We start from the raw sequence: 25,802 nt of genomic DNA, 5'->3' as shown, positions 1-25,802 counted from the left end.
CCGGCAACGTGCTGGGGCTAAGGCGGCGGCGACGACGGTGAGATGGAGTCCGACGGCGTGGTGAGGAGCGTGTTGGTGTGACAAGGCTGCCTCCCGGGACGCCGAGGAGCAGCCTCTGCGAGAGGGCAGGGACTGGCGGCTGCGGGTAGAAGTGTACCCTTCCTCCCGAAGTAGCCCTCGCTGCCCACAGTGGTTGCGGCCCAGTCTCCAACCCCAATGGATGCCGCCATTTTCTGTGTGGGGGCTTTAGGGTCTGGTAAACGGCGCCTCTTGCTGCGGGTGTGCAACTGTGCATGCCACCTGAGAAAGGAGATCTGATTGCTAACGTTTTAGGATATGGACTGTAAAAGATGAGTTGTTTCAGTAGACAACTGGGATTAATCGTCAGGCATTTTTAGCGTTTGGTTGCATGACAGCAGACGTATTCTGTTCAAAAGAAAACTTACAATTTCTGGTAAAAAACCCCACAGATGTCAGACATGCTAAATAACCCATAAAACTACTGAAAGAATATACATATCCATATTATTTTGTGGGGAGGAAAAAGTTAAGTGTTTAAAAACCTGTAGAAACACAGGTTTTTTAACTCGATATTTTTCCACAAATAGTGTGGATATGCTGTTAGCATATAGATTTATTTTAATATTACTAGTACACTGGCATTGAAGAGATGAAACAATGTTTGAGATAGCTATCAGTATACAGATTTTAATGTCTTTAAATTCGTTTGAATTTACTGTATTAAGTGATATCTTTAATTTCTCACTTTTTCCATTGGAAGAACGGGTTGGGTTTTTTACAAGACCTAAGTCTTAAAACTTGTGTGGAGAAAATGAAATTTTAGATCTTTGGGATAAGGAATACATTTTGGCTGTGGTGTTAATTGTTACTTAATAAGATAAGTTATTTTAGTGCTGTAAACAACTGCCAGAGGAGTATACAAGTAGAATATTGTATTTGCTGTGAGAGATGAAGAGAGTAACCTGGAACATCATCTTTCAAAAAATTGCTCTCTGCAGGAAACATTCCTCCTAAAGCCTTTGAGGCTGCAGGGGTCATGATTGTTTTTTACCTGCAAGTGGTAGTGGTTTTTTTTTCAGATTAGGCCCTACTCTAGGGTAGTATTCCCAGTAGGAAGAATGCATACTTTATTCTGAATAGATCAAGTTAAAGACTTGGGGTATTCTTCTCCAAATATATGTGTGATAGTAAATTTTGAGAGGATTTTTATTCTCCCTAAAACTGAAAAGGCTTAAACTAATCTGGATATATTGTCTTTAAAGTATCCCAAGCAAGAGCATTAACTTGTGTCTCAGAATTAATAGGGCTGATTCTCAGGTGGCTAAGAAAATAAGAAGTAATCGTAGAAGGGCTTATGGGCCAAACAAAAAGACAACTTTTTTTCCTAACATTTTTCTTCATTATTGATCTTCTGTTTCCCACTGAACAACTGTCAGCCTTCAGTTTCTGTGTGTTCTCCCAGAGTTGAGTGATTAAGTTTTTTCAAGACCTGCCTGGACACGTTCCTATGCGACTTGATCTAAGTGGACCTGCTTCTGCAGGGGGGTTGGACTAGATGCTCTCTAAAGGTCCCTTCCAGCGCCTACCATTTTATGATACGATATGAAATGCTTAAAGACAGAGATAAGAAAACATCTGTCCCGTGAATAAGTGAGACACAAAATCAAAGTAGAACAAGCAATGTGAATGAAAGGGGGATTCTGTGAGGAAAGCTGTCGTAAGAGTCCTTCACTTTCTGCTCTAGCTTTTGAGGGATTTAAAGATACTGATACCATGAGAAGCAAAAGAGCTTTGTACTAGATGCAGTGGTTTTATATTTTTTAAAACAGGCTTGTGTATGTTTTGTTGGTCCTCACTATAAATTTTAAGGGATTATACAAAAAGAAGAAAAAATACACTTCTCTTGAAATTCTTTGAGAAGTATTCAAAAGGAGACAGACTCCTACATTCCTCCTAGTTTCACTGCTTTGTTTGCTATTAGTCCTGTTATCTGCAGCCTGCTTCTCTTTCACTATGGGCTGCTTTCTTCATGATACTGCCAGGGCAATGTTGCCTAGGATTGGTTTTGGTAAACTTGTTGGTAAGAGTGGTCTTGAAGCCTCTACTGTAATTCCTATTAGAGAATTTAGTGACAGTGCTACTTAGTTATCTCACAATTAGAGTTGACTATGTAAGGCAGTATTAGTTTGTTCTGTAGAAGGTTTACAATGAAATGCAAGTCTGTATTGTTCACAGGTGTAAGTATGGTGGAAGTTACAATGTCAGTCAGATTTCACAAAATAATGGTCTCCATGAAGTTCCCACTATGCTGTGTTCCTCTACTGGAGCGAGAGCCATGTGGTGGTTCTGCAGAGAATTTGTTTGGCTCATTGTAGACCATGTGTGTAGGCCAGAAGAGCACTGACTTAAAATATTAGTCTTTTTAAGTGCTGTTTTTGTCAGTTGTAATGAGCTTGTTGATTTTTACATGATGGAATTATGGGTGCTTGGCACTTGGAAAATCAAGTAGGAGATCTTGCAGAGAGCAGAGTTTTGTAGATGTGTGTGAGTGCAGGTTGAGTTGAAAAGGTCCTTTATATAGACTTAAACTTAGGCACTTCTAATAGGTATAAATTAATCTCTGAAATCGGATTCATAACCTGGGATTTGTACAAGAGGGTGCTGTGCAAACAGAAGATGGAGGTACTAGACTTGTCTTGGTTTCATCTGTGAGAGTTTTCTTCCTAGTAGCTGGTACAGTGCTGTGGTTTGGATTTATTGTGAGAATAATGTTAAGAACACAGTGGTTTAGTTGTTGCTAATTAGTGTGTATCCTAAGTCAAGGATTTTTCATTTCCCCATGTTCAGCCAGCGAGGAAGTGCACAAGAGGCTGAAAGGGAGCGTGGCAAGTACAGCTGAGACAAACTAGGCAACGGGCTGCTCCCTACCGTAGAGTATCATACTCAGTATATAAACTGAGAGGAGCAAATCACATTTTGAGCATTGGTCAGCGGGTGGTGAGGAATTGCATTGTGCTTCTCTTGTGGGGTCTGAGGTTTTATTTCTCTGTTTTGTTTATATTTACTTTCATTACTCTTAAAGTTTCATTTTGGTTATTAATCTGGTCTTATCTCAAGCCATAAGGTTTTGTCTGATTCTCTCCTCTCCATTTGATGGATGGGGGGGTGGAATGAGTGACTACATGGTTTCTGTCTGAGATGCAACCATGACAAAACCCTAAATTTCCTAATTTCAAAAGGTCTTACAATAAAAGTCAAACTTTGTGCCCATAGTGTGTTCACCAAGTTACTGAATTGCTTAAAAATAAGCTTATGTTTAAATACTTGGAGCTTCATTCTGAGTAAAAATGCATGGTTAATGTTCAGCATTTGCTGTGCCTCCCAAAAATTTTGTAGCTTCTTGATTTAGAAAATTACTATTTTTATTTAATAGCTTATGTGTAAGATGTTGAAAATATTTGAAAATGTTTTCTTTCAATCAGCAGACCACAAACCAGATGCAAGCAGAATCTTTACCTTCAACTCCCAACACTATGTCACCGCTGCCATTATATAATCTGAGCAGTGCTCCAAGGATTGGAACAGTTACTCCAAATCGTGTCTTTGTAGGAGGAATTGATTTTAAGGTATTTTTTTCCAATTTTTGCTACTAAATGTGGATTCATAACCCTATACAAATCAATAGGACAGTAAGATGTAATCATCTGTATGATTTGTTAGTAAATGCCCTTCATTATAATGTTCAAATCAACAGTAGCGACTAAAGCTTTAGTCCTCACTTTACATTATTGTGCCATGAAACTGACTTTGCACACCTAGCTACTAAAAGTTTTTGACATGCTGTTTCCTCAAAATTTTTGCAGAGAAGATGGCTTCTATCATCGTGGTAGAAAAGTATGTAAAAGTTTATGCATAACATAGTGTAACTTAATAAAGTGTAAACATAATGTTACAGATTGCAAATAGAGCGCATGTCAGTAACGTCAGTTCCTCTAGCACTTTTCCTTCCAGTTCATACAGAGAGCGAGCTACAGTGTCTGTATTCCTCACCGTAGCAATTTTCTGAAAAGCAAGTGTTTCTTCTAAAACTTACTAAAGCTTTTCTGGGCAATCTGTGGTGCTGATCTTAATTCTTAGAATGTTTGTGTCTTTTCATATTCATTAAAAACCTTAGATAGCAGTGAATATTGAGCCATTCTTCTTCATTCACCTTCAACATCCGAGATATATGCACCAGACCTTTATATCAGCTACTCTGATTTATTTCTTTATTTATTAACCACTTTATCTAATGAGATGTGTCACTGACTTTTGCAAAACATTCCTAGTTTTTGGGGTTTTTTTGTTCCCACCAAAAGTATCTTCTGTGCCTTAATCCTCCTAGGCTGAGGACCTTTTGAGCTCTGTCTCGGGTGAAGAGGAAGAATAATAATTCACTCACTGTTATGCACAACAACATAAGACATTCCAGTATCTTCTGTCTAATTTGTCTAAGAATTCAAACAGAGGAGCTCATAATTCAAGATGTTGTAGAAGGTATTCAGTATATTTGAGCTTTAATCAAGAGGTACAGTAGCTTTTGGTGTTAATAGTAAGCAAATTACCAGAGCTGAGAAAAGACCTATCTCCCTTCTTTCTTCCCTGCAGCTTCAAAGGTTAAAATACTTTTCTGCATAACATCAAGATCCTTACTGTCATTGTATTGTTCATTTTGGGGAGTCACTTGACTTCTTGGTTTAGTTGCTTATAAATCAAAATCAATTATGAATCCTGATTTGAACAACAGGAATTAAGTGTATTTGTATCTGTAAGCGTGAAAAAAGTGGATTTCAGTGGGAAAGGAAATGGAAGGGATGAAACCTGTATTAGCCATTTAAAGTACTTCTCCATTTTCTACGACTCTTGATATGAAGTAAAGTCTTGAATTTATATTCAAATCACAGGATATATGTCAGTCTTTTTTTTTTCTCTTGGGAATGTTATGGCAGAAAGCATTGGTTTGGGTTGCTTTTTTACCCCAAAGGTCTTATTGAAGTTAGCTGGGCAGGGTGGGGTGAGGAAAGCTTTTTTTTTTTTTTTTTTTTTAAATGAAACCCTTAATTAACAAAATTATTTGCTTTCCAGGAAGCTCTTTTATCATTTTACTAGGCACTTCCATTTGATGTGTCACCATAGCTGTGATTGCTATTTGTAAGGAAACATCTGATCTCTGAAATTTTAGAGAAACAATTCAGTAAGAGAAGTTAGTTGGTCAGACCAGAAAACTGGTCTGAAGAGCTCTTTCTTCAGTGGTAAATGCCATGTATCTCTGACATGGGTGAAGGCTTAACATTAGCCTTTCTTAAGAATCTGACCAATGCCTTTGTCCTGTCATGCACAGGAAAATGTAAGTTCCAAACATGTTTCTGGCAAGCTTCTACATACTATGTTTGTCCAGGTACTTTGAAATTTCACTGTGAATCTTAGAACGATGTTTCCTCTTTATTCCACTTTAATGCAGATAATTGCATGTAGATGCAATGTCTGCAGATAAACCTTTGGTTTTCCAAGTTTATAGTCTCATGTAGCTATTCCTCATCCTTCAGGTATTGAATGACACTGTCAGCACCGGTGAATCTTTAAGAGCTCTCTGCTTGTTTCATGGCATATTTCAACCTTCATCTGTTTTGTCATAAGTTCTTTTTCTCAACTTTCTTAATCATCTGAGCTACATGTAAAATACAGACCTTAAAAGAAGCAATCTCCCAGGAACGGGGAATTTTATCTATAGGACTTCCATTTCAAAGCACATATGTTTCGGCATTCATTAGAGAAAATTTTTAGGGAAAAGAAAACCCTCACTGTGTGAGGCTTTTGTATTTCATATGTACTTTTCATTGCTTGAGAATTTGTTAACATTGTACTATATTCTCTAGAATGGTTTTATATAATTTTTCAGTTGTTTGAACATTTTCCTGTGTACACAGGCTTTCACACTTCTGCTTTGGTGTGAGGTGTGATCATCTATTCAAGAAAATGCTTCTGGACTCCAGAATTTTTTTTCAACCTGCTCATGGTGGACAGTTTATCAGGAACTGCTGCAGACAGCTTCTGAGAAGACACAATTACTCAACTTTAATAAAACATTGAAGTGTTCTATGTCTTGTTCTGAGCACTTGTATGTGTTGTTACTCCTCACACTTTCAGAGCAGCTTACTATTCCTCATGTTTTAATTCCTGAATACTTGGATTAGTGAGGAGAAAGCGGTCATTGCCCTCTGCTGGACTTACTGGTTGTAGCAAGCAAGCTGCATTAGATCTTCCTGCAAAATATGTCTTCAGGGTAAAATTACCCAAAAAGAGCATTGGCTTAATATTCTTTCGAGTTTTGAAAGTTGTTTAAATTATTTCTTGTTAAAGTTCATTTTTCTCCTCAAACTCAGATGAAGCAGATAAGCCTTGGATGGGGAGGAGAGGATTTACTGAATTCTGTACATAGTTAAAACCAATAGCCATTCACTTAGATGTAAAATAGTACTTCTGATATGTTTTCCTAAAACAATGAGAAGTACAGATGAATATGGAAATTGCTTGAAGCATATAGAGATCTATCCATACAAGCGTAATTCTTACCATGCCAGCATTGGATACAGTATTAACTAACAACCTTGTAGAACATAACTTTAAAATCGGAAATGTGCAGTTTAGGGTACTCTGTTATATGTCTTCACTAAAAAAGAAAACTGACTCATAGAAGGTAGGTAAGTTTTCACAGAGCTTAGGTGTGCTTTTATGTTATGAACTTCTCTTACTCTGCAGACTCGGAAGGGCACGGCTTCCTCCAAGTGGATTTAGGCCATTCTCCATTAAAAGGACATTTTCTTAATTTGTGATGGGGGAGTTCCTGTGGTGTCCCTATAGTTATTTGCAGAGTTTTGTATTAAATATGCTGAGGAAAGCAGAGTCATGATATCTCAGATGGGTTTTACCATTAAATCACTACTATGATTTACTGGGGATTTTTTTCATTTGTGACCAATCTGTATCCTTTAGGGAAACCTCCATAATCTGCTGTTTTGAAGTTTCAGTGCATTGCAGTGATGTTTCCTGTTGTAAACAATGCTCTAGCATGTAAGTTACAGAAGTTAAAATTCTAGTAAACCTGGTTCAGTGATCTTATCTGTAAAAGGACAGTTGTTACTTAAATCCGTTAAAAGAGGAGATTTAATACTTCGGTGGCTTTCCGACATTATTGCTGAATACAAAAACTCAGTAATTAAATGGAGCTGTGAGGATCATGTGTACTTACTGTTCACTGCTGCTACTAGTGACTTATAACCCTGTAAAAGTGTGTCTATTAGTCTTATGTTAAATATTCATTGAATAACTATGCAAACCAACTTTTCTTCTCCCCCCCCCCCCCCCCCTTGATTTACTGTGCTAGACTAATGAAAGTGATCTGAGGAAGTTTTTTGCTCAGTATGGCAGTGTGCAAGAAGTGAAGATAGTAAATGACAGAACTGGAGTATCAAAGGGGTTGGTATAATAGAATAAACATGGTATGGAATTGAAAATAGAGCTGACTAACTTGGAATGTTATTGATTTTATGTCACTGCTCTCAGTTATTCCATATATGCAAAAGCCTGTTCTTGCCCTCTAATATGTGCTATGAAGTACAACATAGTAAACCACTCAAGTGTCTCATCTTGGGCAACTATAACAAGTGAGAACTTCAGATCGAAATGTTTGTTTGATAGAAATGAAACAACTGAAGATGTACCTTGAGTAACAAGGACAATATAGAAAGTTTTATTTAGCTTTCTACGTGGATTGGTTATTCACTGCCTAGAAACAGTAATATATTACCACGTACTTAAATATATTAGTAGACTATAACAAGGATGTCATACTAAGATTACGGTTGTTACTGCAGTCTCTATTTTTTTTCCATTAGTTTACCATTTAATGTCACTTGTAAACATCAAGTAATAATATGCAATGTATGTGACTATGAACTTAAGAGATTTAGCTTCTGTAATTTTTTTATTTAGGTATGGCTTCATTACTTTTGAAAGCCAAGAAGATGCACAAAGAATTTTACAGGAAGTAAGTGACAGTCTTCATTAAGATTCTCTTAAATTTAATATTAAATGCTAAGTAGCCCTGGTTGTCTGGTGCCCTCTGCCAGCTTGCATCTGAAGACCTATTAAGTTTGGTCTACATGGTTAAGAAGATAGCTTAGAAAGACCTAAGGTAAGTGATATACTGAGATCTCCTGGAACTAGGGAAGGGAGTTGCCAGTTCATAGTACTCTTTACTTTGCCAACAGAATCTGGGCTCCCCAGCTAAACAAGGACAGAGAACTTGTGGAGAGAGTCCAGAGCAGGGCCACCTGATCAAGGGACTGGAGCATCTTTCTTACGAGGAATGGCTGTGGGATCTGGGGCTGTTTAGCATGGAGAGGAGGGAGAGTGAGGGAGGGGGGATCTCATTAATACTTAAAAATATTTAAAAGGTGTATGTCAAGAGGCTGGGATGTGTTTTTTCTGTAATGTCCTGTGACAGGACAAGGGGTAATGGACAAAAGCTGGAACACAAAGTTTCACTTAAGGAAAAACTACTGTGAAGGTGAGGGAGCCCTGGCACAGGCTGCCCAGGGAGGTTGTGAAGTCTTCTCTGGAGATTTTCAAAACCTGCCTGGATGCGTTCCTGTGTGACCTGATCTAGATGGACCTGCTTTAGAAGGGATTTGGACTAGATGATATTTAGAGGTCCCTTCCAACCCCTCCTATTCTGTGATTCTGTAAATACAAAGCTGGTTAAAATGTTGAAGTACTGAACCTTTGTTGGAAATTCAAAACAAGACATGGGACAATTTCAAGTAACTTTTCAGAGTGTTTTCAAAAAATAACTGGTTATATGAAGCCAAAAGAATATACAGCCATGAACTTATTGAGTCAGCTGCTTTTCTTCCCCAGTTTTTTTAATTGTTTTATTTTTGTGAACTAGAAGAATACCAGTTGTAGTAGTACTAGCTGAGACTTTGTAGACTTCAGTAATTTATGCATGGGATTTTTTTTATGATATTTTGACCACCTTCCACACTGATGGGGAGGTTTTTTTGCTTATTTTCTGTAGTGAGTAATGTGTCTAGAAATTTCTCTGAGTTGCAGTCTTTGGAAGTATTTTATTAGTACTGAAAACACAGAATCACAAAATCTTAAGGGTTGGAAGGCACCTGGAGAGATCTAGTCCAACCCCCCTGCCAGAGCAGGACCACCTAGGTCTCACAGGAACTCGTCCAGCTGAGTTTTAAATGTCCCCAGAGAAGGAAGCTGAACAACCCATCTGGGCAGCCTGTTCCAGTATCCCATCACCTTCACAGTAAAAGAAATTCTTCGGAACCCCTTATGTTTCAGCTTATACCCATTGCCCCTTGTCCTATCATTGGACATCACTGAGAACAGCCTGGTTCCATCCTCCTGATACCTGCCCTTTACATATTTGTAAACATTAATGAGGTTACCCCTCAGTCTTCTCCAAGCTGAAGAGCCGCAGCTCCCTCAGCCTTTCATCATAAGGGAGATGCTCCATCATATTTGTAGACTTGCGCTGAACTCTCTCCAGCAGCTCCCTGTCCTTCTTAAACTGAGGGGCCCAGATTGAGGAGTTTCACCAGAATCCTCTTTACAGTCATGTGCTATTACTACTAATGCAACCACTTCCCATCTTTCTAAAGTAATTTTTTATTTACGACAGTTTTTCCTATTCGTTCTCAGTTTCTGTAGCATCGTGTAATTTTTCATGCAGTGCTGTATTATATGCTTTGAAGAAGTCCATACAGATATTTCTCTGTACTGTGAAAGTTGTGTATAAAGGTGTCATTCTGATGTATCACAGCAATTAAATACATCCTGTTGTCTGTGTTGCAATGCAGTTTGTGTCTGAAATGTGCATGTTTTCTAGGAGTTGCTCTGTTTTATAGACTAGGTATGTGTATCATAATTATTACTTGTTATAGAGTCTCAGATTCAACAAAATAGTTTAACTTTCCTAACCTTTAAGTCCCACGTATCAGATTTAACAAAATATACCTGTACATAATGCAAAATGGGATGCAAATAAAGGAAAAGCATTGATGACTGAATTATTGTTCTGCTGAATGTGATTTAGACCTGTATTTCTTTCCATGTTGCTCTTTAACAAGTAATTATCTCCTTACTGGAGAAATTACAGCTCTGAAAAATGACAAGTTCATGGTTTAATGTGGTAGTGTTTAGTACACATTCTTCTTTACACACTTGTTTAGGGAAGCAGACCTTCAGAACCCTTTTTAGGTTTTGCAAAGCAGTATTGAAGAGATGCTGACAACTAAAAAAAAAAAAGTTTATTTACCATATTCTATTATGTTAACAAATACTGAGTTCAGTGTCAATTTAAAAACAAATCCAAGGTTTTAATTTACCTGATGTACTTGATGCTCACTTTCTGTTGTAAGCAAAACAATTGGAAGAGAACGTAGCTTTGCTTGACTGCACCTGACACTTTTAATAAAAAATTTTTCTGCAGTGCTTCTTCCTAGAATGAGCTTAGCTTGGATGTAAGGAAATTTTAAGGCAGTCCTGAGTGAATCTGGGTTTTTTTTGTTTTGTTTTTACATTCAATCCTTATCGGGCCATTTTCATAGACTTAATTGTGCCTGTCATCTTTTGCAAAATGTCATGGTCGTGAAAAAATTATACTTGAAATTGTCCATTTGTGTACATAGGTGTAAGTACTGCTTCTATAAAAGCAGTAACTAAATGAGAGGTAAAACTAAAAAAAGTCTACTGGTATAGGTATTAGTTGTTAGTTAAGAGACTCCATGAGGAGTAATTAGTGCTTAAAACTACTAATGACCAATTCCATGTAATGTGAAGTCTAAGGGTAGAAAAGGGATTAGTAGAGATTCAGAGTTTTTGAGATGCAGTGGAGGGTGAACCCTGCAGAAGTCACTTAGTACTTCTGATTTTTCTTTCTCGGCTGCCTAGATATGTTCAGACAATAACATTTTCTTTCTTTTAATTCTAGGCTAAAAAACTTAATTATAAGGATAAGAAACTGAATATTGGTCCAGCAATAAGAAAACAACAAATACGGAGTTCTCGTATGTATTTTTACTTGCACTTGTATATTATGTGTTATTATGAATGTAAGCTTTTAGCCAAGTGTACCTGGTCTTGCACTGCATTAATACTGTGCATGGAATGTTTAGAATGGTTTGCAGTGGAAGCTACTGCATGCTGGTAGAAATGTCCAAATAAATATTGATCATCTTGTGGTTCTTAGATGCCCTCTTTTAATGCATTGTTTACTTTCTTTCTTGGAAAAGGCTTTAAATCTTTCTTTAATTGTTGCTGTCACTTTATTGATGAGAATTAGTTCATATGTACGCTTGTACTGTGGGTGCAGACATACTTTCTGTAGACAGGAAGTTTCCCTCTCCTTCCTCTTCTTGTGCATAGGTGTGCCCTTCTCCCTTGTGAATGTATAGAATGGTGTTTGCCTGCTTGGAGCAAAGTAGTACATTTCTCCTGTAGATTTTTTTTCTCTAGAAATTATTCAACTCATTCAATTACTTAGTTGTCAAGGGATTATGCTTTTTTTGCTGTGTTTTATTTCCCCTTCCGTCTTTGTCTTGAACTCTCGCAGTTGCATTGCTTGACTCATGGTGCTTCCTTCCTCTGACTGTTGTGCTGAATGTGTGTATTGGTAGAAGAGGAACATATCTGTAAGTGTTTGAATTTTGGGACCTGGGAGAACAGAGGGATAAAAAAATCTCTCTAAAACATTTTTCTTAGAAAGATGCTTTTGAGATCTCTGTATCTGTGGCCCTGTTTGACTACCACTTCTTCCTCAGGACTAGGATAGATCTGAGATGTAAGATTGTATTGTCATCTAGGGACATATCCTGGGATATGAATTTAGTGTGCCTACTCTTGTGTTCAGCCTGTCTAACCTTAGTTGCTAGGATACTTTGCCCTTTGATACTGTGGCTCATCCTGAGGTTCATGAGGCCATAAAACCGAGAGTCAGGGTAGCACTCTGAGGCTGTGGTTCTATTATATTTAGCAGAATTGACAAGAGGCTGTTTTTCACTGTCCTCTCCAGCCCACCTGTAATCTAGTACCCGTGTTACCTACTCTTAAACAAAACAATATTTAACTCTTGTGTCATCATAAGACCATTGATGCTGAGAGCTTTCACTGAGTTTGCACACACAGCACCAAGTATTGTGAAAATTCTGGAAGATTTAAAGCAAACATGAGCAACTGGAAGAATGGTGAATTTGGGGCTAGAAGAATTTCAGATGACTATAACTCTCCCTTTCTTTTTCTAAGTTTCCTTGGTTTGCTTGAGAATGTTCCTTTTTTACTTGCAGGAGGCATTCAACAAGAGCAGAAGGCTTTGTGTAGTGTACTTGGTGGTTAGTAAAGTGGACAGGATTATTGGCCATGATATCTGATTGATCTCCTTGTTTGAGATCATGGTAACTGCTATTTTAGATGGTTTACTGGAGCTGAGGTAGCTTTAATTTTTCTAAGGTCTGTTTAACCCTGTCCTAACAAGCACCTTAGGCTGACCTATTTATGGATAATGTTTCAGCTTTATTGTATCTGGTGTCTTTGGGCTTTTCTAGGAGTTAGTCAAGCTCTTAATACCAGTAAAAGCTCTTGAATAATTGTGGGACCCTTCTTCGTCCTTCACTTAGTAATCTCTTCAGTGTTGCATCTGTCCATAAAAAGACACTTCCTCGTTGCACTTAACTTTGCAATGGAAATGAAAAACTAAAACTTGCATAGCTATCTTCTCTATATTGTGTTCTTCCTGAGTTTTTTCCATGCTGTGTTACTACTTAATGTGATTGCAAGATTTCCGTTTCCATTTACAGAATTAGTGGGTTTTTTCTAAAGAGTCTTTTTTATATTTGGAATTTTGTCTTCATGATTAACATAAAGGTCTTGGGAAACATGAAGTCCTCTTCCATACACCTTCAAAATGCAGACAGAAATAGTCCAGGTGATCTCAAAAGCAGTGTTTGAAAGGGTAAACAACCTCTGTGTAGGGATCAATAGACGTCCATTTTTTTGAATAATGCTTGCTGTTGGTACCTGTTAGAGGGCTGTGTAGGTGGAACTCTGCTTTGGGATCAGGCTGTGGTGACTTACAGCCTCTACTGTAGCTGCAGCATTGCTGAGAAGTGTCCCTGCTGCTCAACATCTAGATACCAGATTCTGCTTTTGCCAGACTATGTGCCATTGTGTGTTGAGAAACCAGACTGCACCTTGTAGTGAAATCATTCTTTCATTTTTAGTGCTTGGATCTTGTTTCAGCTAAATATGAATATGTGGAGGTTACCAATGAAAATTGTATACAATGTGAATTTACCTTTGGACTCTTGAAGATTAAAAAATTATTTTTCTCTCTGGTACCTGGAGTTACCTATATTGCATAATTTATATGCACGTCATCTTACGCACCCTTTCCCATCTGCCTGGAGACATCCTGTGACCATCTGCTTTCATGATTTTGTGTTTGAGAGGGAACTGAGATGCCACTAGACACCCTGTTCCATGTTCTTTCCTTTGAGTAGTTTATCTCTGCTCTTCAGAGAAGCAGTCTCTTTGACTATAAAAATGTACTATTAAGTAAACTTTAAAACATTAATTCCAGGTTCTGTTGTAATACCGGAAGCTGGTACAATGTACTTAACTACTTCCAGTGGATATCCTTATATTTACCACAATGGAGTGGCTTATTTTCAAACATCTGAAGTTACTTCTGTTCTGCAGCCATGGCCAGTAAGTACTTCATTTTTATGTATATGTGCTCATCCTGGTTCACAGAAAAGCAGTGTTTTCAAGTCCTCTGCTTCCAGTTTTTTTGACTATGCATGTGTTTAAATGGCTTCTTTATGTTAGTCTGCTTATTTTGTGGGATTTTTTTAAATGTTACTTTATTGGACTTCTGCAGAGGACTTTCACTTTGGGATCTGTTGGACTGGGTAATTCAGAGACAGTGTGAATCCTGCCCTGGGAGAAGTCTTGGTTTGTTCATGGTGTTTATGAATCCTGATTGTATCTGTTTATTACTCCTCTATGAGTGAGGTGTTCTTGGATGCAAACTGTTATGCTGAGGATGAAAATAATATAATAGATCAACAAAGCATAAGTGAAATTGGATAACTTTGTAATCATTTATACTTTTTTTCAAGAATACTTGATTTAGGAGGAAGATAATTCAATAGATTGTTTGGCTTTAGTAGGCTTGGGCAACTTGGACAAAATTTCTTTAGTACAGGAAGGAGATGAATCACTTCAGGAATTTGTTTTCAGGAGTAAAATAGTACGACTGATAGGATCTGCCTAAGCCACTGCAGATACATTCTTCATTTCTCTAAAAGCATTCACAGAGGCTGTGTGTATATGGAAAATCCCTTGGATGTTGGAGCAAAAACTCAATAGAAGAATCATAAAACCGAGCTTTCCCAAAACTTGAGATGAGGGCTGTAATAGATTCTTTTATGTTGGTTTATTTTGGCAACTGTGGAGTCTCGTTCTTGGTATGCAATCTCTGTTTTAATAGCTTCTTGTAACTTCTCTTTCCTTTTCTAACAGAGGCATGACATAGTGCCTTATAGTGCCCTCTCAATTTTAGAGGATCATCGTAAACACTTTTTCATGTACTTTAGAAAGCCTTTTCGAATGTCATGTGCTGTAGTTCTGGAGCTCAAGTCCTACCTGTTGGAGAAAACGACGAGTGCTTTTTGTGATCTAGTACTGAACTTTGGTTCTGGTGCCCTGGCTCAGATCCACAGTTTAAAATCAGTAACAGCCAGTCTTTCCAATTATAGTGCTGACTCTTGGCTGTGTTTTCTTACATATTCTTAGCTTTCATCATTAGGAAAGTACCTATATAAAGAAGTTGAAGGAAAAATCAAAATTTGATGTTAATCTCATTAAAGATACTAATAGTTTTTGGTGTGTATTATGTATGTATAACAGTGCAGATCGAGTCTTTCTTTCCACTTTGCATTTTCATATAATGTAGAATGAACTAGTTTTTTATCTATTCGTTAAATATGAAATTCCTTCATAACTGCAACTGATGTGGGAGTTGCAGATGTTAGCTTTTATCAGAACTAGAGGTTCACTGTGCTATGCTGTCCTATACTGTGACCATATATTTCTGATCTCCTTTCTTTCATTTGTGTTTCTCTGACTCTAAACTGGACAGCCACAAAACCCAGGCAGGTTTCTTGCTGGCTTAGCTCCCTAAACTGAGTCACTGGCATATCAGACGAATACTGGGGCTGGTGTGAGGGCAGGGAATGGAAAAGGAATGGTTGGAGTGGGGCTGTGGCGGCGTTAGGAATACATCAATGAAAACTTAGATTGCCCTTAAGTGTTTTCAGAAATACATCAGGGTAGTGAATGGCCTTGGCATCTCTAGATAGTGATAGTCTAGTGTTTTCTGTAAAGAATAATTAATTATCATCAAGATTTTCATTTTGTCTGCAATGTACGCACTTAAACAGTGATTTTGAAGAATCTAACTGTAAGTTAAAACTTGGGAAATCCATTTTCAAAAGGGAAGGGAGATGACTCAGCACTGTAGTACTCCAGAACTGTTCTTAATAGGACTGTCAATTTATGAAATTGCCACATTGACTTCTAACTTCTTTCTTTCAAGTCACGCACCGTTTCCAGTTCACCTGTGATGGTAGCTCAACCGATTTATCAGTCTCCTACTTATTATTATCAGGTATCTGTTTGAAAATGGGGTTTAGATCATCAGTATTCCTTCCAACCGTGAAGTTTGCTTTGCAGTACAGTCTTAAGTCTGTTTCATCTTAGAAAGTAAAAAGACTGTTCAAAATAGTCATATAAACCATTTGTCAAAGTTTTTTATTAGGTTTCTTGAACTTGACCAGTTGAATTTTAACTATTTCCAGTGATGAAAATTCAACAGCTTTTCTGGGAAGCATCTTCTTAATACTTGAACCTTCTCATGTTAGTTAAAATGTTTAGTGTTCCAGCCTATGTCCATTGACTCTTTTACAGTGAACACCTCTGAGAATCTAGTTCAATCATGTTTATTCCTTCCTTCCCTGACTCACCCCCCACCCCCAATTAGTTACTCATAGCCAGCAATAATTATCCCTTCACACCTTTTACCCTCAAAACTGAACAAACCTAGTTTTCAAAGCACGTTGATGTGTCTGTTCTCTAGTCACCTAACCATCTTGGTAACTAATTACTGTATTTATGCAGTATGTCTGATTTTAGCATGTATTGGAAAGTTAACTGGATTTTGTATCTTCTGTTATCATAGCTACATATGCTTTTTAGGTACTTCAGTATCTCAGAAGCATATGAAATATCCAAGTCAGGATCTGAGTGGAAATAGACCAAGCTATATGTTCCTGCATTGTTTCAAGGCTTCATGAAAAGTATATTCCTTCTTTTTAATAAGGAATCAATTATAGGTTTGAGATTAGTTTTGATTGTAGTATATACATGTTCTTAATCACATACTTCTTTGTGTCAATTTAGGCACCAACACAGTGTTTTCCAAGTCAATGGTCTGTTCCACAGGTAAATACAGTTCATAGTTGTGATGTTTTATCATTAATTTGCATCTAATTTAAAGATACAGAGTGTTTATCTAACAGTCACATTTCCCACTATTCACAACACTTGAACTGAATATTAATTGCTGTGTTTTAGTAGTGTGTTTGCAACACTTGCTCATACAATAGAAGACATAAACCAGCATTTATTGAAACTTCAAATACAAATCTGATGTAATTAAAGCATCTTCTCCACCCTTCTTCCTCTGTAGTTTGTACTGTATTGAATTATCTAATACATTCTCAGAGGCAGATAAAAACTGCCATGTTTTTGCCTAAGAGGAGAAGTGAGTATTACTTAGCTCATTAACTGGTACAGTTTCATTGAAGTTTTGTTCAGTTATTATCAGAGCATGTAGACACCAAGTATGGTGGAATTCAGAAGCATATAAACACCAAGACACTCAGACCCTTCAGATAGGAGGAAGGAACTTCAAATTGTTAACTTGCTAGTTCTGGGGAGAGACTTTATTGAGTTTGGGATCTCTGTAGCAGAGGAGCTTAACATGGAAGTTGTGAGACCTAAGGAACTTGAAGAGTTTGAAGATAAAAGGAGGACAATGTTCCTTAAGCTTGAACTGTTACAGTGCATCCTCGTTACTTTAGTAGCTGTCAGCCTTGTCCAGTTATGGTCAGTTCCACTCATATTAATAGCTGTCAGTCTGCTGCTTTGAAATCTAGATGCTGTATTATAGAAGTACCATGAATTTCATTTTAAAAGGAAAGTACTTGTTTTTTCAATGTAATATTTTTGCCAGAGAAAATCAAAGCGTGTTATGTTTCTGTGATCTTGAGACTGACAATTTTATACATGTTATTATTTCTCTATTGATGTTCTCAAATGTAAATAAATTCTGAAAAATATGTCAGTGATTAAACAACATCTTTATTTTCTCCTGCTACCTGGCCTTTCTACTCACCTCCCTTTCACTTTGTTTAGGTAATCAATGATTACCTTGAAATTTTTTTAAAGCTTTATATGTAGCAAAGGTGACTGTAAAATAAGCTTTGGTATTTGTAGTGCATATTCTAATTTTACAAAAATAATGTTTTTCTTCCAGTCTACTGCCTCCTCACCTTCATACTTCTATCTGCAACCATCTGAAGTCATTTATCAGCCAACAGGGGTAACACAAGAAAATGGATGTGTGTCTCCACCTCTCCTAATGGAAGCTGTAATTCCCGAGGTATTTTTATTTTAAAAAATACATGCAATTGAAGCATTTATCGGCAATTGAAAGACAATCTTTTAGTTTAAGCACAGACAGTTCTGAGTATTTATGCCAGCTTCCTGTACTAACTCCAAACCCATGCTGCTTCTGTTAAACCATTTCAGTTGTCCTCAAGGTAAGAGTGTCTCCAAGTTTTCTGGGAAGATTCTTTGATTTTTTTTTTTTTTTACTGAGGGAATCTCAAGTGTATGACAGTATAAAGACTACTCATTTTTTTCTGTTTGAATATAACATTTAAATAAAAAGGGGGTCAGATTTTTCAGAATGAGGTATTAATTCAACTAAGCTGTAACAGTTTCCTGAAGTAATTATTTTTGTGTGAGTAGAAGCTTGTTTCCAAGATATTCTAAATATTCTAAATATTCAGAATGAATTAAGAGTGGTTGAATGACTAAATAAATATTTTCTGATAATTTTTTTGCATCTCTGTCAATAACATCTCTAATGTTTAAGAGCCTCAATGTACAGTAAGGCCATTTCTTTGCAGTTGAGTATTAAAAACTACAATATTGACTACAGGAAAACTACTAGAAAATTTAAAATGTGTTATGATTAATTGAAACTTTCTTCTCATTGATAATTCATTCCTCAGTAATGGGCATGCCAAAATAATGGTAAATTAGAGCAATAATTGTATATTTACAAAAGTTTATAATTTTATTGCTGCAACAGAAGTTGCAAAGCCGGTATTTCAAACATCTTAAGGGGGAAATTTTGACATACCTAAGTAATTTAATTTCATTACAAAAGTATTGAATAATACAGGACATTGTTTGTTGCGTTTTGGGGTTTTTTTAAAGTGCACAAGTCTCAATATTTGTGTAATCATAGATCTTATAATCAGAGGTATTACTTTACCTTTTCTGCTTTGTAAATCAAGTATCAGCTTATATAGAGAAATGTGAAATTTGTGAGCACTGGGGAAAAAAAAGCGTGAAATTAGTTGAGGAATATTTGGATATAATATGCTCACAGTTCACAGGTACATAATTTGTTGATAAATGAAGCAGTACGTGGAAATTCAGAAGATGGTATAAAAGTCAAAGGAAAGTGAAATATTTTTATGTAAATATCTTTGAAGTGTGATAATACTGAGAATTGCATTTCAGTATGTTAATGTATACATTTAAACAGTATTTCAGTTAGAGCTGAGTGAAATGGATTTGTAGTGGAGAAGCATAGTGCTTCTGTGCTTTTTGACACTGATCCACATAAACTGAATCTACCAAACTTTGTAGTGGGGAAAACATAGATTTGAATATTTGAAATGTGTTCTAAAAGGCCAGTAATTTAGAAAAATGTAGCCCACAATTTGAACCTTTAAGGAATTTCAATTCTTGTGAAAGATTTGTAAAAACAAAACTGTTGAACAGGCTTTTTGGTTCATTTCTTTTGTGTTTGTTTTTTAAACCAGCTCTATTCTGATCACGGAGTTCAAGCACATCACCAGCCTTATGCCCAAAATGCTGTAGCCATGCCTGCACCTGTAAGTATCAAACTAAGACAGATAAAGCAAGCATAGTAGTACTATTACTGATTCCTTTCTTGGAGGACAGTAAGAGGAGAGGCAAGGATGGAAAAATTCTATTAAGGAATTAATAGGAAAACAGATGTTGCAGATAAATTGAGATTTTCCTTCAGGTGAGGCTTTGTTACAGAGGATATTAAGTACTAGCTATTTTGTAACTATGTGGAGAAACTAAAGAAAAGAGCTTATGACCAGTTATTTTAAAACATGAGATACAACTCAAACTGAAAATGAAAAACGTATTTTGAGAGAAAAGAGCAATCCTTGTTCAGATCTTTGAATTGGTGGTTACAAATCCTTGTCTTCCTGTCTCTGGAGCTGTTGAATTCCTTAGTTGCAGCCTTTGATGAACACCTCATTAGAGAGCTGGAATGTGAGGCATGAGAAACTGTCCTGATTGTCCACGTATGAGTGTTTTTCTGTGCAGTTTGGATTTTGAATGGGCATTCTAAATTACAGTTGTTACATGTCACCTTATGCAAGTTGGTAGGGCTGTTTGGGTGCAAGTTCATTATCCTTTTGCCTACATTACTGAAGTTGTTAACATAACATGAAATAATGTCTAAAATAGATTTAGCCTAGATTTGCTTGATAACAATGGACTAAAAGGTATCAGTAATTTTACTTCATATTACAGCACTTACTCTTCTGTGAATGGTGCTTACTCAACTAGAAATGACAGACTAGATATGAATTAATCAGTCATGTTATAGTCTTTTATATGTATTTCCTCATTTCTTTAAAAGAAGAATCTTTTTTCCATACATCGTTCAACAGTATCTCCTAAATATTTCCACTGGAGGGGGCTATAACATTAAGTGTTTTCATGGAGTGAAATGCAAGTGCTCCAATTAAAAAAATAGATGCTGAGTATGAATTTGAAGAATACTCTTCCTGAGTGATTGATATTTTTAAGAAATACTTAGAATTGGTGTAGCACAGTGATTGCAACATACAGTTTATATTAAATTTTCCAGGCAATAGTAGTCTCAATGAAAAACAATTGCATGCTTGCAGTATCAAATAGAGAAGCAAGCTTTTTCACCTTGAAGTTTGACTTTCTTTCCTAGGGTCAAGGTTTATATGAACGAGATATGGTGAAATAAGTTACAAGGTAGATCTAGAGCACAGTAGCTCTTCCTCTTCTACAGTAATTGCCACAGTAGCATGCTTTACCTTATGGCAAAGGCAAAGCAGTTCACTCTGTCATAAGTGATAATGTGTTAATTTAGAGTATAATATGTGCATGCATGGCAAAACACATTTGGGTACTGTGCTATATTAAATGAGATGAAAATTCAGACTTATCTCTCTGTTATTGTATGTAGCTTTAAAAGTTATTTCAAATACAGGCAAAGCTGGGATAACCCAGCAATTCATTCCATTTCTCCACACCATCCATTTCTTGGGCTGATAGAGGTTTTTGTGAGGCAATATGGCAACCCAGATTGGGGAAATGATGTAGTTAAAGATGCTGTCCAAAATGAACCACTTTCAGCTTGCGTCAGTTTGTCAGACCAGTTGGTCAAAGCAACTGCACAAACTCTTGTATCTATACAAGAAGTTTGGGATGGGCTAGAGGAAGTAAGACTTGGTAGCAGCACAGAGTTAAACTTGGTGAAATTGAGCATGAAATTGTTAGTTGTTTCCATTCCTTCACTGTATTTCTTGCTTATTATTACAATGATTGAAAAATACTTTTAAAGAGCAAATGTTGACAGCAGACTGGTATGTGTTAAGCACGTGGTTATGTCATTACCTGCTCCTCAGCTGCATGAAAATACTACCTCTGACTATAGGTTTGTTAAAAATAGCACAATAAATATATCTGCTGCTTGAAAATAGCCAGGGTAGTGGCCACGTAACACAGAGCAGATGCATAAAGTAATGACTTTACCTTCGAGGTAGCCTGCTATTGCCTTCGCTGCATTAGGGTTTGCATTAGAAGTAAACATGCTTTATACTAAGATATGGAGAGAGCAGGCTGGTTACAGTCAGTATCCAGATATGCAGCTCAAAACAGAGTGTGTGTTACAATATTTTCGTGAAGTCACAAGGATGCGCAAACAAAATGGATGAAGTCTTTATTGAAGAAAAATGCTAATTTCTCAGACAGTGTTTCCACTGCTCAATTTATTAAACATGTAAACCATGTAGCATGTAGTTTACAAAGGAAGCTTCAGTTCTGGCAATTCTCAAGTTTATTTCTTATACTCGCTATTCTGCTACTTAAATAGCATGTTGCTGATGGACCTTTTATTAGAAAATTTGTAATAGTCTTAAATTAAAATTTTAAAAATAGCCATCTTCCAACTACAGTTTCATTTAGGTAAAATTTGATATTTCAGCTCAGATTTGAATCAAAGACTAATCCCCTCCCCTTGGTCATGTTTGCTAATGGTCTTTTGCATTTAAGGTGTTTTCTTTTTGAGATTATAGCATGTTTTATTCATGATTGTGTGGAGGTGATTTCATCTTCACATCTATACAAATACAATTGGCATTTATTCTCAAGGGCTGCTGGGTGCCACTTGTTTTTTCTTGGGTACTGTGAATTTTTTAATCTCTGCTGGATCTTCTACAGTGTTTCAGATCACAAATATTCTTCTAATATGGAAATTAATGTTTGCATACTTGTAGAGGACATGCAGTAGATTGTGTTTGGTAATAAGATCTGTATAGTCTGCAGAAACATGAGGGAAAATGGAATTCATATTCCCTGGTTTCAGACTTGAAGTTAAATTTTTGGTTTGCTAGATGTTGAGTTCTGAGGTACTGCCTAGTAAATATTGGATTTTGAGTGTATGTATGAGGGAGACCTGTGAAGCCTGGGGAGCTAAGCAGCACAGTTGTGGTCTACATAAACTGATCACAGGTGTAAAAGGTGGGTGAGTGGGTAGGTGGGGTTTGTTTTCTGTAATGCTTTTGGATTGTTTTTATTATCGTCATCTTTACCAGAAGTAGTATACCTGTTGGGGAGTAGGCATGGTTCTAGCTCTCAGGTTTGGCTATTCCCATTGTCCATATTCAACAGAATATTTTGGCTGACCTTAACAGTATGGGATCATACAGTGCCTTTTCATGTAAGGGACTTTTTAGGTCCCTGAGGAGGGCAAGGGGTGGTTCTCTTTTCTATGAGCTTGAACATTTAGCTTCAGGAGAGGGGGAAAAAAAGCCAGTCTTACAGTGTCTAAAGTCTTCACTGCTGTACAGCTGTAGCTGACAAAGCCTGTCAGCCTTCTGTAATCCAGTTCTTGAAACTTCAAAGTGCTATAACACTGGATTGGAGTACTGAGCTTCTCTTAAGCTTATTCTTCAGGAAATGTTACAGGAGAGTTACAAACGTAGTAAGTGTTTTTACTTTTCTAGAAAACCCAATTAACTGAGTTGTCTATCAAGAAGAACCTGTCAATTATAAAACTATATCCTGGTTTTCAGTTTTGTTTGTGTTTGTTTTCTGTTATTGTTTTGATCTCTATTCTGTACAATCTTTTTTGATAGCTTTAGAATTTAACTTTCTATTTAATATTTAAAATGCTTTTTAGAAGGTTTGGTGGTTTGGTTTTTTTTTCCCCGAGCATTTCCAGTCTACAGTGTACTAGCAGTAATTAATTATATTGCCTCTAACTGAAAAGACAGCGGAGGATCCCCCTGTGTCAAAGCAGAGTTCAGGGTATTCAGTTGTAATACAGTTCATGCAATGCTACATGTTGCTGACACCTTGGATTTTTGGTAGTGAATGTTCTGTAAGTTTAACTGAACTTGGAGCAGTCCATTGTTTCTATGCAGTTAAGAGCAAAAAAAGTAAAAAATTGTGTACTGTTCGTGTATAATGCACAAAGATACGTGTGTTTATACATGTTTGTATATATATGCATACATATATATGCAGGTGTGTGTGTTACAGACATTATCGTTATTAAGAAGTCTTGGTGTAAGCATTTTGGGAAAAATACAGTCATAGCAGTACTGTGCTATTGCGTGGTAGTCAATCATAGAATGGTAGGATTTTGGAAGGGACCTTTAGAGATCATCTAGTCCAACCCCCCTGCAGGTAAAAACACAAACCATAAACATTACAACACTTTCTGTATAGGTAAGTATTTTTTTTCATTTACGCTTAGAGTGAAATTGAGAGACTAAGCCTTTTGTTTGAAGTTAGTCTCAGAAATATAAACTGAAACTTTTGGGATTTTTATCGTATGATTAACAAGAGGCTTGTCACCAGCTGTAGCAAGGTCTTGCCTACAAAAGGGATATTTTAAACTCCACCTAAAGCATTTGTTAATTTTATGTTAACATTGAAATGTGCAGATGACCTGCTTTTTCTTGCATTCATTCTATTCTCTTTCTGATCTCCTCTTTTTATTCTAATAATTTGTTCTCATTCCAGTTTAGTGGTTTTTTTCTTTTGTTTTCTCTGATCTGTATACTCTCTTTCTTTTCTTTACAGACACTATGGAGTGTTCACTATTAAGCAGTTTGGGCAGTTCTAGTCTATCTGTGCTGATTTTTCTTGTCTACTCCTTCCCATGTAGCTGAGATTCATTGTCTACATAACAGCTAGCAGCTGCCTGATGTTGATCTTGGGGTGAGTTGTTTCACTGCAATGCTTGCTATTTACAAATCAGTTAAATAATAAAACTTGCTCAGATAGAATTTGGCGTAGTCTGCAATATCACTTAGCTGCCTCATGCATGTTTGTAAATATCCTAACAATTCTTTCATGTAATGTCATTCATTCCTGGGATGATAATGTATATATTCCATTCTTTTTTTTTTCTAGTTTATCTGTTTGAGTTCTCCCTGTGTGTGGATTATTTTCTTTCAACATGGAGGGAGATTTTCAGTATTTCAAGATACGATTTTTCTTTCTGAAAGCTGTTTTAATCCCATTAATAACAACTCAACTTCTTCTTTTCTCCCTATTTTATTTGACTTCCAGTGGTTTGTATTCATGGAGTTACACTCTGGCAGATGCTCAACTATGCTTTAATTGTGAAAAAGGTGCTGCTTTTAGTTGTATACACTTCTTTAAAAAAGAATGTGAAAATCAAGCTAGGGAAGAATACATATTTTGCACATACTGAAATCTGTGTCCAAGTCTTATTTGATAGCCTTTAAACAGCCTGGTGACTGAAATAGCAGGCTCACTATTTGTGAAGGTGTGACTTCTTGTCTCTGTATGTGTCTGTAATTTATCCCCAGGTGTGGCTCTTAAAAAATATTAGAAGCTTGCCAGTGTGAAATTAGACATAGTTCTCTTCATGAGAACTAAACATAGTTATCATAAACTAGGCATAGATCTGTTGGGACCAGGCAGTACAGAAGAAAAATGTGTGTCCTCCATATTCTAAGACGAATCAAAACTAGAAGAGTAGGAGTAATAGATTGGCACTGAAGTCTGCTTTGATTTAATGAAAGCTAAAGTGGGCAGGGAGACTGGCATTAGATGGCCATGGGAGCCTAGAGATTTAGGAGAGCAACGCACAAAGTAATGTAGAGATACTAGATGGAAAAAAAAAAGAAATCTTGAGACTAAAGTGTAGTAAATATGCTGATGAGGAGTAGGAACTACAGCTGGTTTTATTAGGAAAGTGGCAGAGCCAGGCGGGAGGCTAAAAAGATGAGCAAGTTAAACAAAACAAACAAAAAAAAAGTGCTGGAAAGGCCTGAGCTAGGAAGGTAAGGTTAGAAAAAGATGGTTTGGGTCTGTCATATGGAATAGTAGTAATGGAAAGTTAGGATTGGATTGGTTAAGTAAAGAGAATAAGACAAATGGGAGTCCCACAGGTAGAATACATACATGCTGAGATGGAAAGAGACTGTGAGAGAACTTGATGTTAAGAAGAAACCAAGAAGTACAGATATTCTTAAAACTGTCCTTGCCCACACCTAGAATGGTAGCCCTGTTTTCCAGATCTTGCCATTCTATTGTCAGCAGCTAGTGACACTAAAAAATTCCTTAATCATAGTCCGTTGCCTGTTTTACTTTATAAATAGGATGGCAGTCATTACTCAGCTCAAGTTTTGTAAATCTGAGTTTTAGCTATTAAAAAAACTTTGTAAGCATTATGATAATTTCCCATAGTCATGCATTCCTCTAATCGATGTCACAGAGAATATGAAACTTGATGTATTACAGTGCAAAACTGTTATATAAAAATAAATCTTGTTTATCCAATTAGAAGATGCCATTGCTTTGATAATTTTACATCCTTTACTAAGGTTATATGATCAATGAACAACACTTGTTTTAAAGTAAGTTAATTCTGAAGTCACTGTAAGATTCCATACTTGTAAATAAATGAAGATATTTCTTGCTACTATTTACTTCACCTATTTTACGTAATGGAAAACTTTTTTCCT

The 25,802-nt window shown here is 36.6% G+C and overlaps 1 protein-coding gene across 1 annotated transcript; it reads left to right on the top strand.

Moving 5' to 3' along the window:
* BOLL (boule homolog, RNA binding protein) lies at window positions 1-23,910 on the top strand. Its single transcript, XM_062002645.1, has 11 exons — window positions 1-37; window positions 3,507-3,647; window positions 7,445-7,536; window positions 8,053-8,107; window positions 11,072-11,147; window positions 13,715-13,842; window positions 15,734-15,805; window positions 16,597-16,638; window positions 17,735-17,860; window positions 19,320-19,391; window positions 23,887-23,910. The coding sequence occupies exons 2-11, from the start codon at window positions 3,519-3,521 to the stop codon at window positions 23,908-23,910; spliced, it is 816 nt and encodes a 271-aa protein (XP_061858629.1). The 5' UTR covers window positions 1-37; window positions 3,507-3,518.
* The last annotated feature ends 1,892 nt before the right edge of the window (window positions 23,911-25,802 follow it).

This window comes from Colius striatus, chromosome 9 (genome assembly GCF_028858725.1).
Source record: "Colius striatus isolate bColStr4 chromosome 9, bColStr4.1.hap1, whole genome shotgun sequence".
Taxonomy (NCBI): domain Eukaryota; kingdom Metazoa; phylum Chordata; class Aves; order Coliiformes; family Coliidae; genus Colius; species Colius striatus.
The sequence above is the reverse complement of the archived record's forward strand: the minus strand, read 5'-3'. Positions and strand labels throughout refer to the sequence as shown.

Coding starts and splice junctions, on each gene's coding strand:
- BOLL (XM_062002645.1), top strand. CDS start 3,519: ATGCAAGCAGAATCTTTACCTTCAACTCCCAACACTATGTCACCGCTG. Junction 13,843..15,733: donor CTGTTCTGCAGCCATGGCCA/GTAAGTACTTCA, acceptor CTTTCTTTCAAG/TCACGCACCGTTTCCAGTTC. Junction 16,639..17,734: donor GTCAATGGTCTGTTCCACAG/GTAAATACAGTT, acceptor TTTTTCTTCCAG/TCTACTGCCTCCTCACCTTC.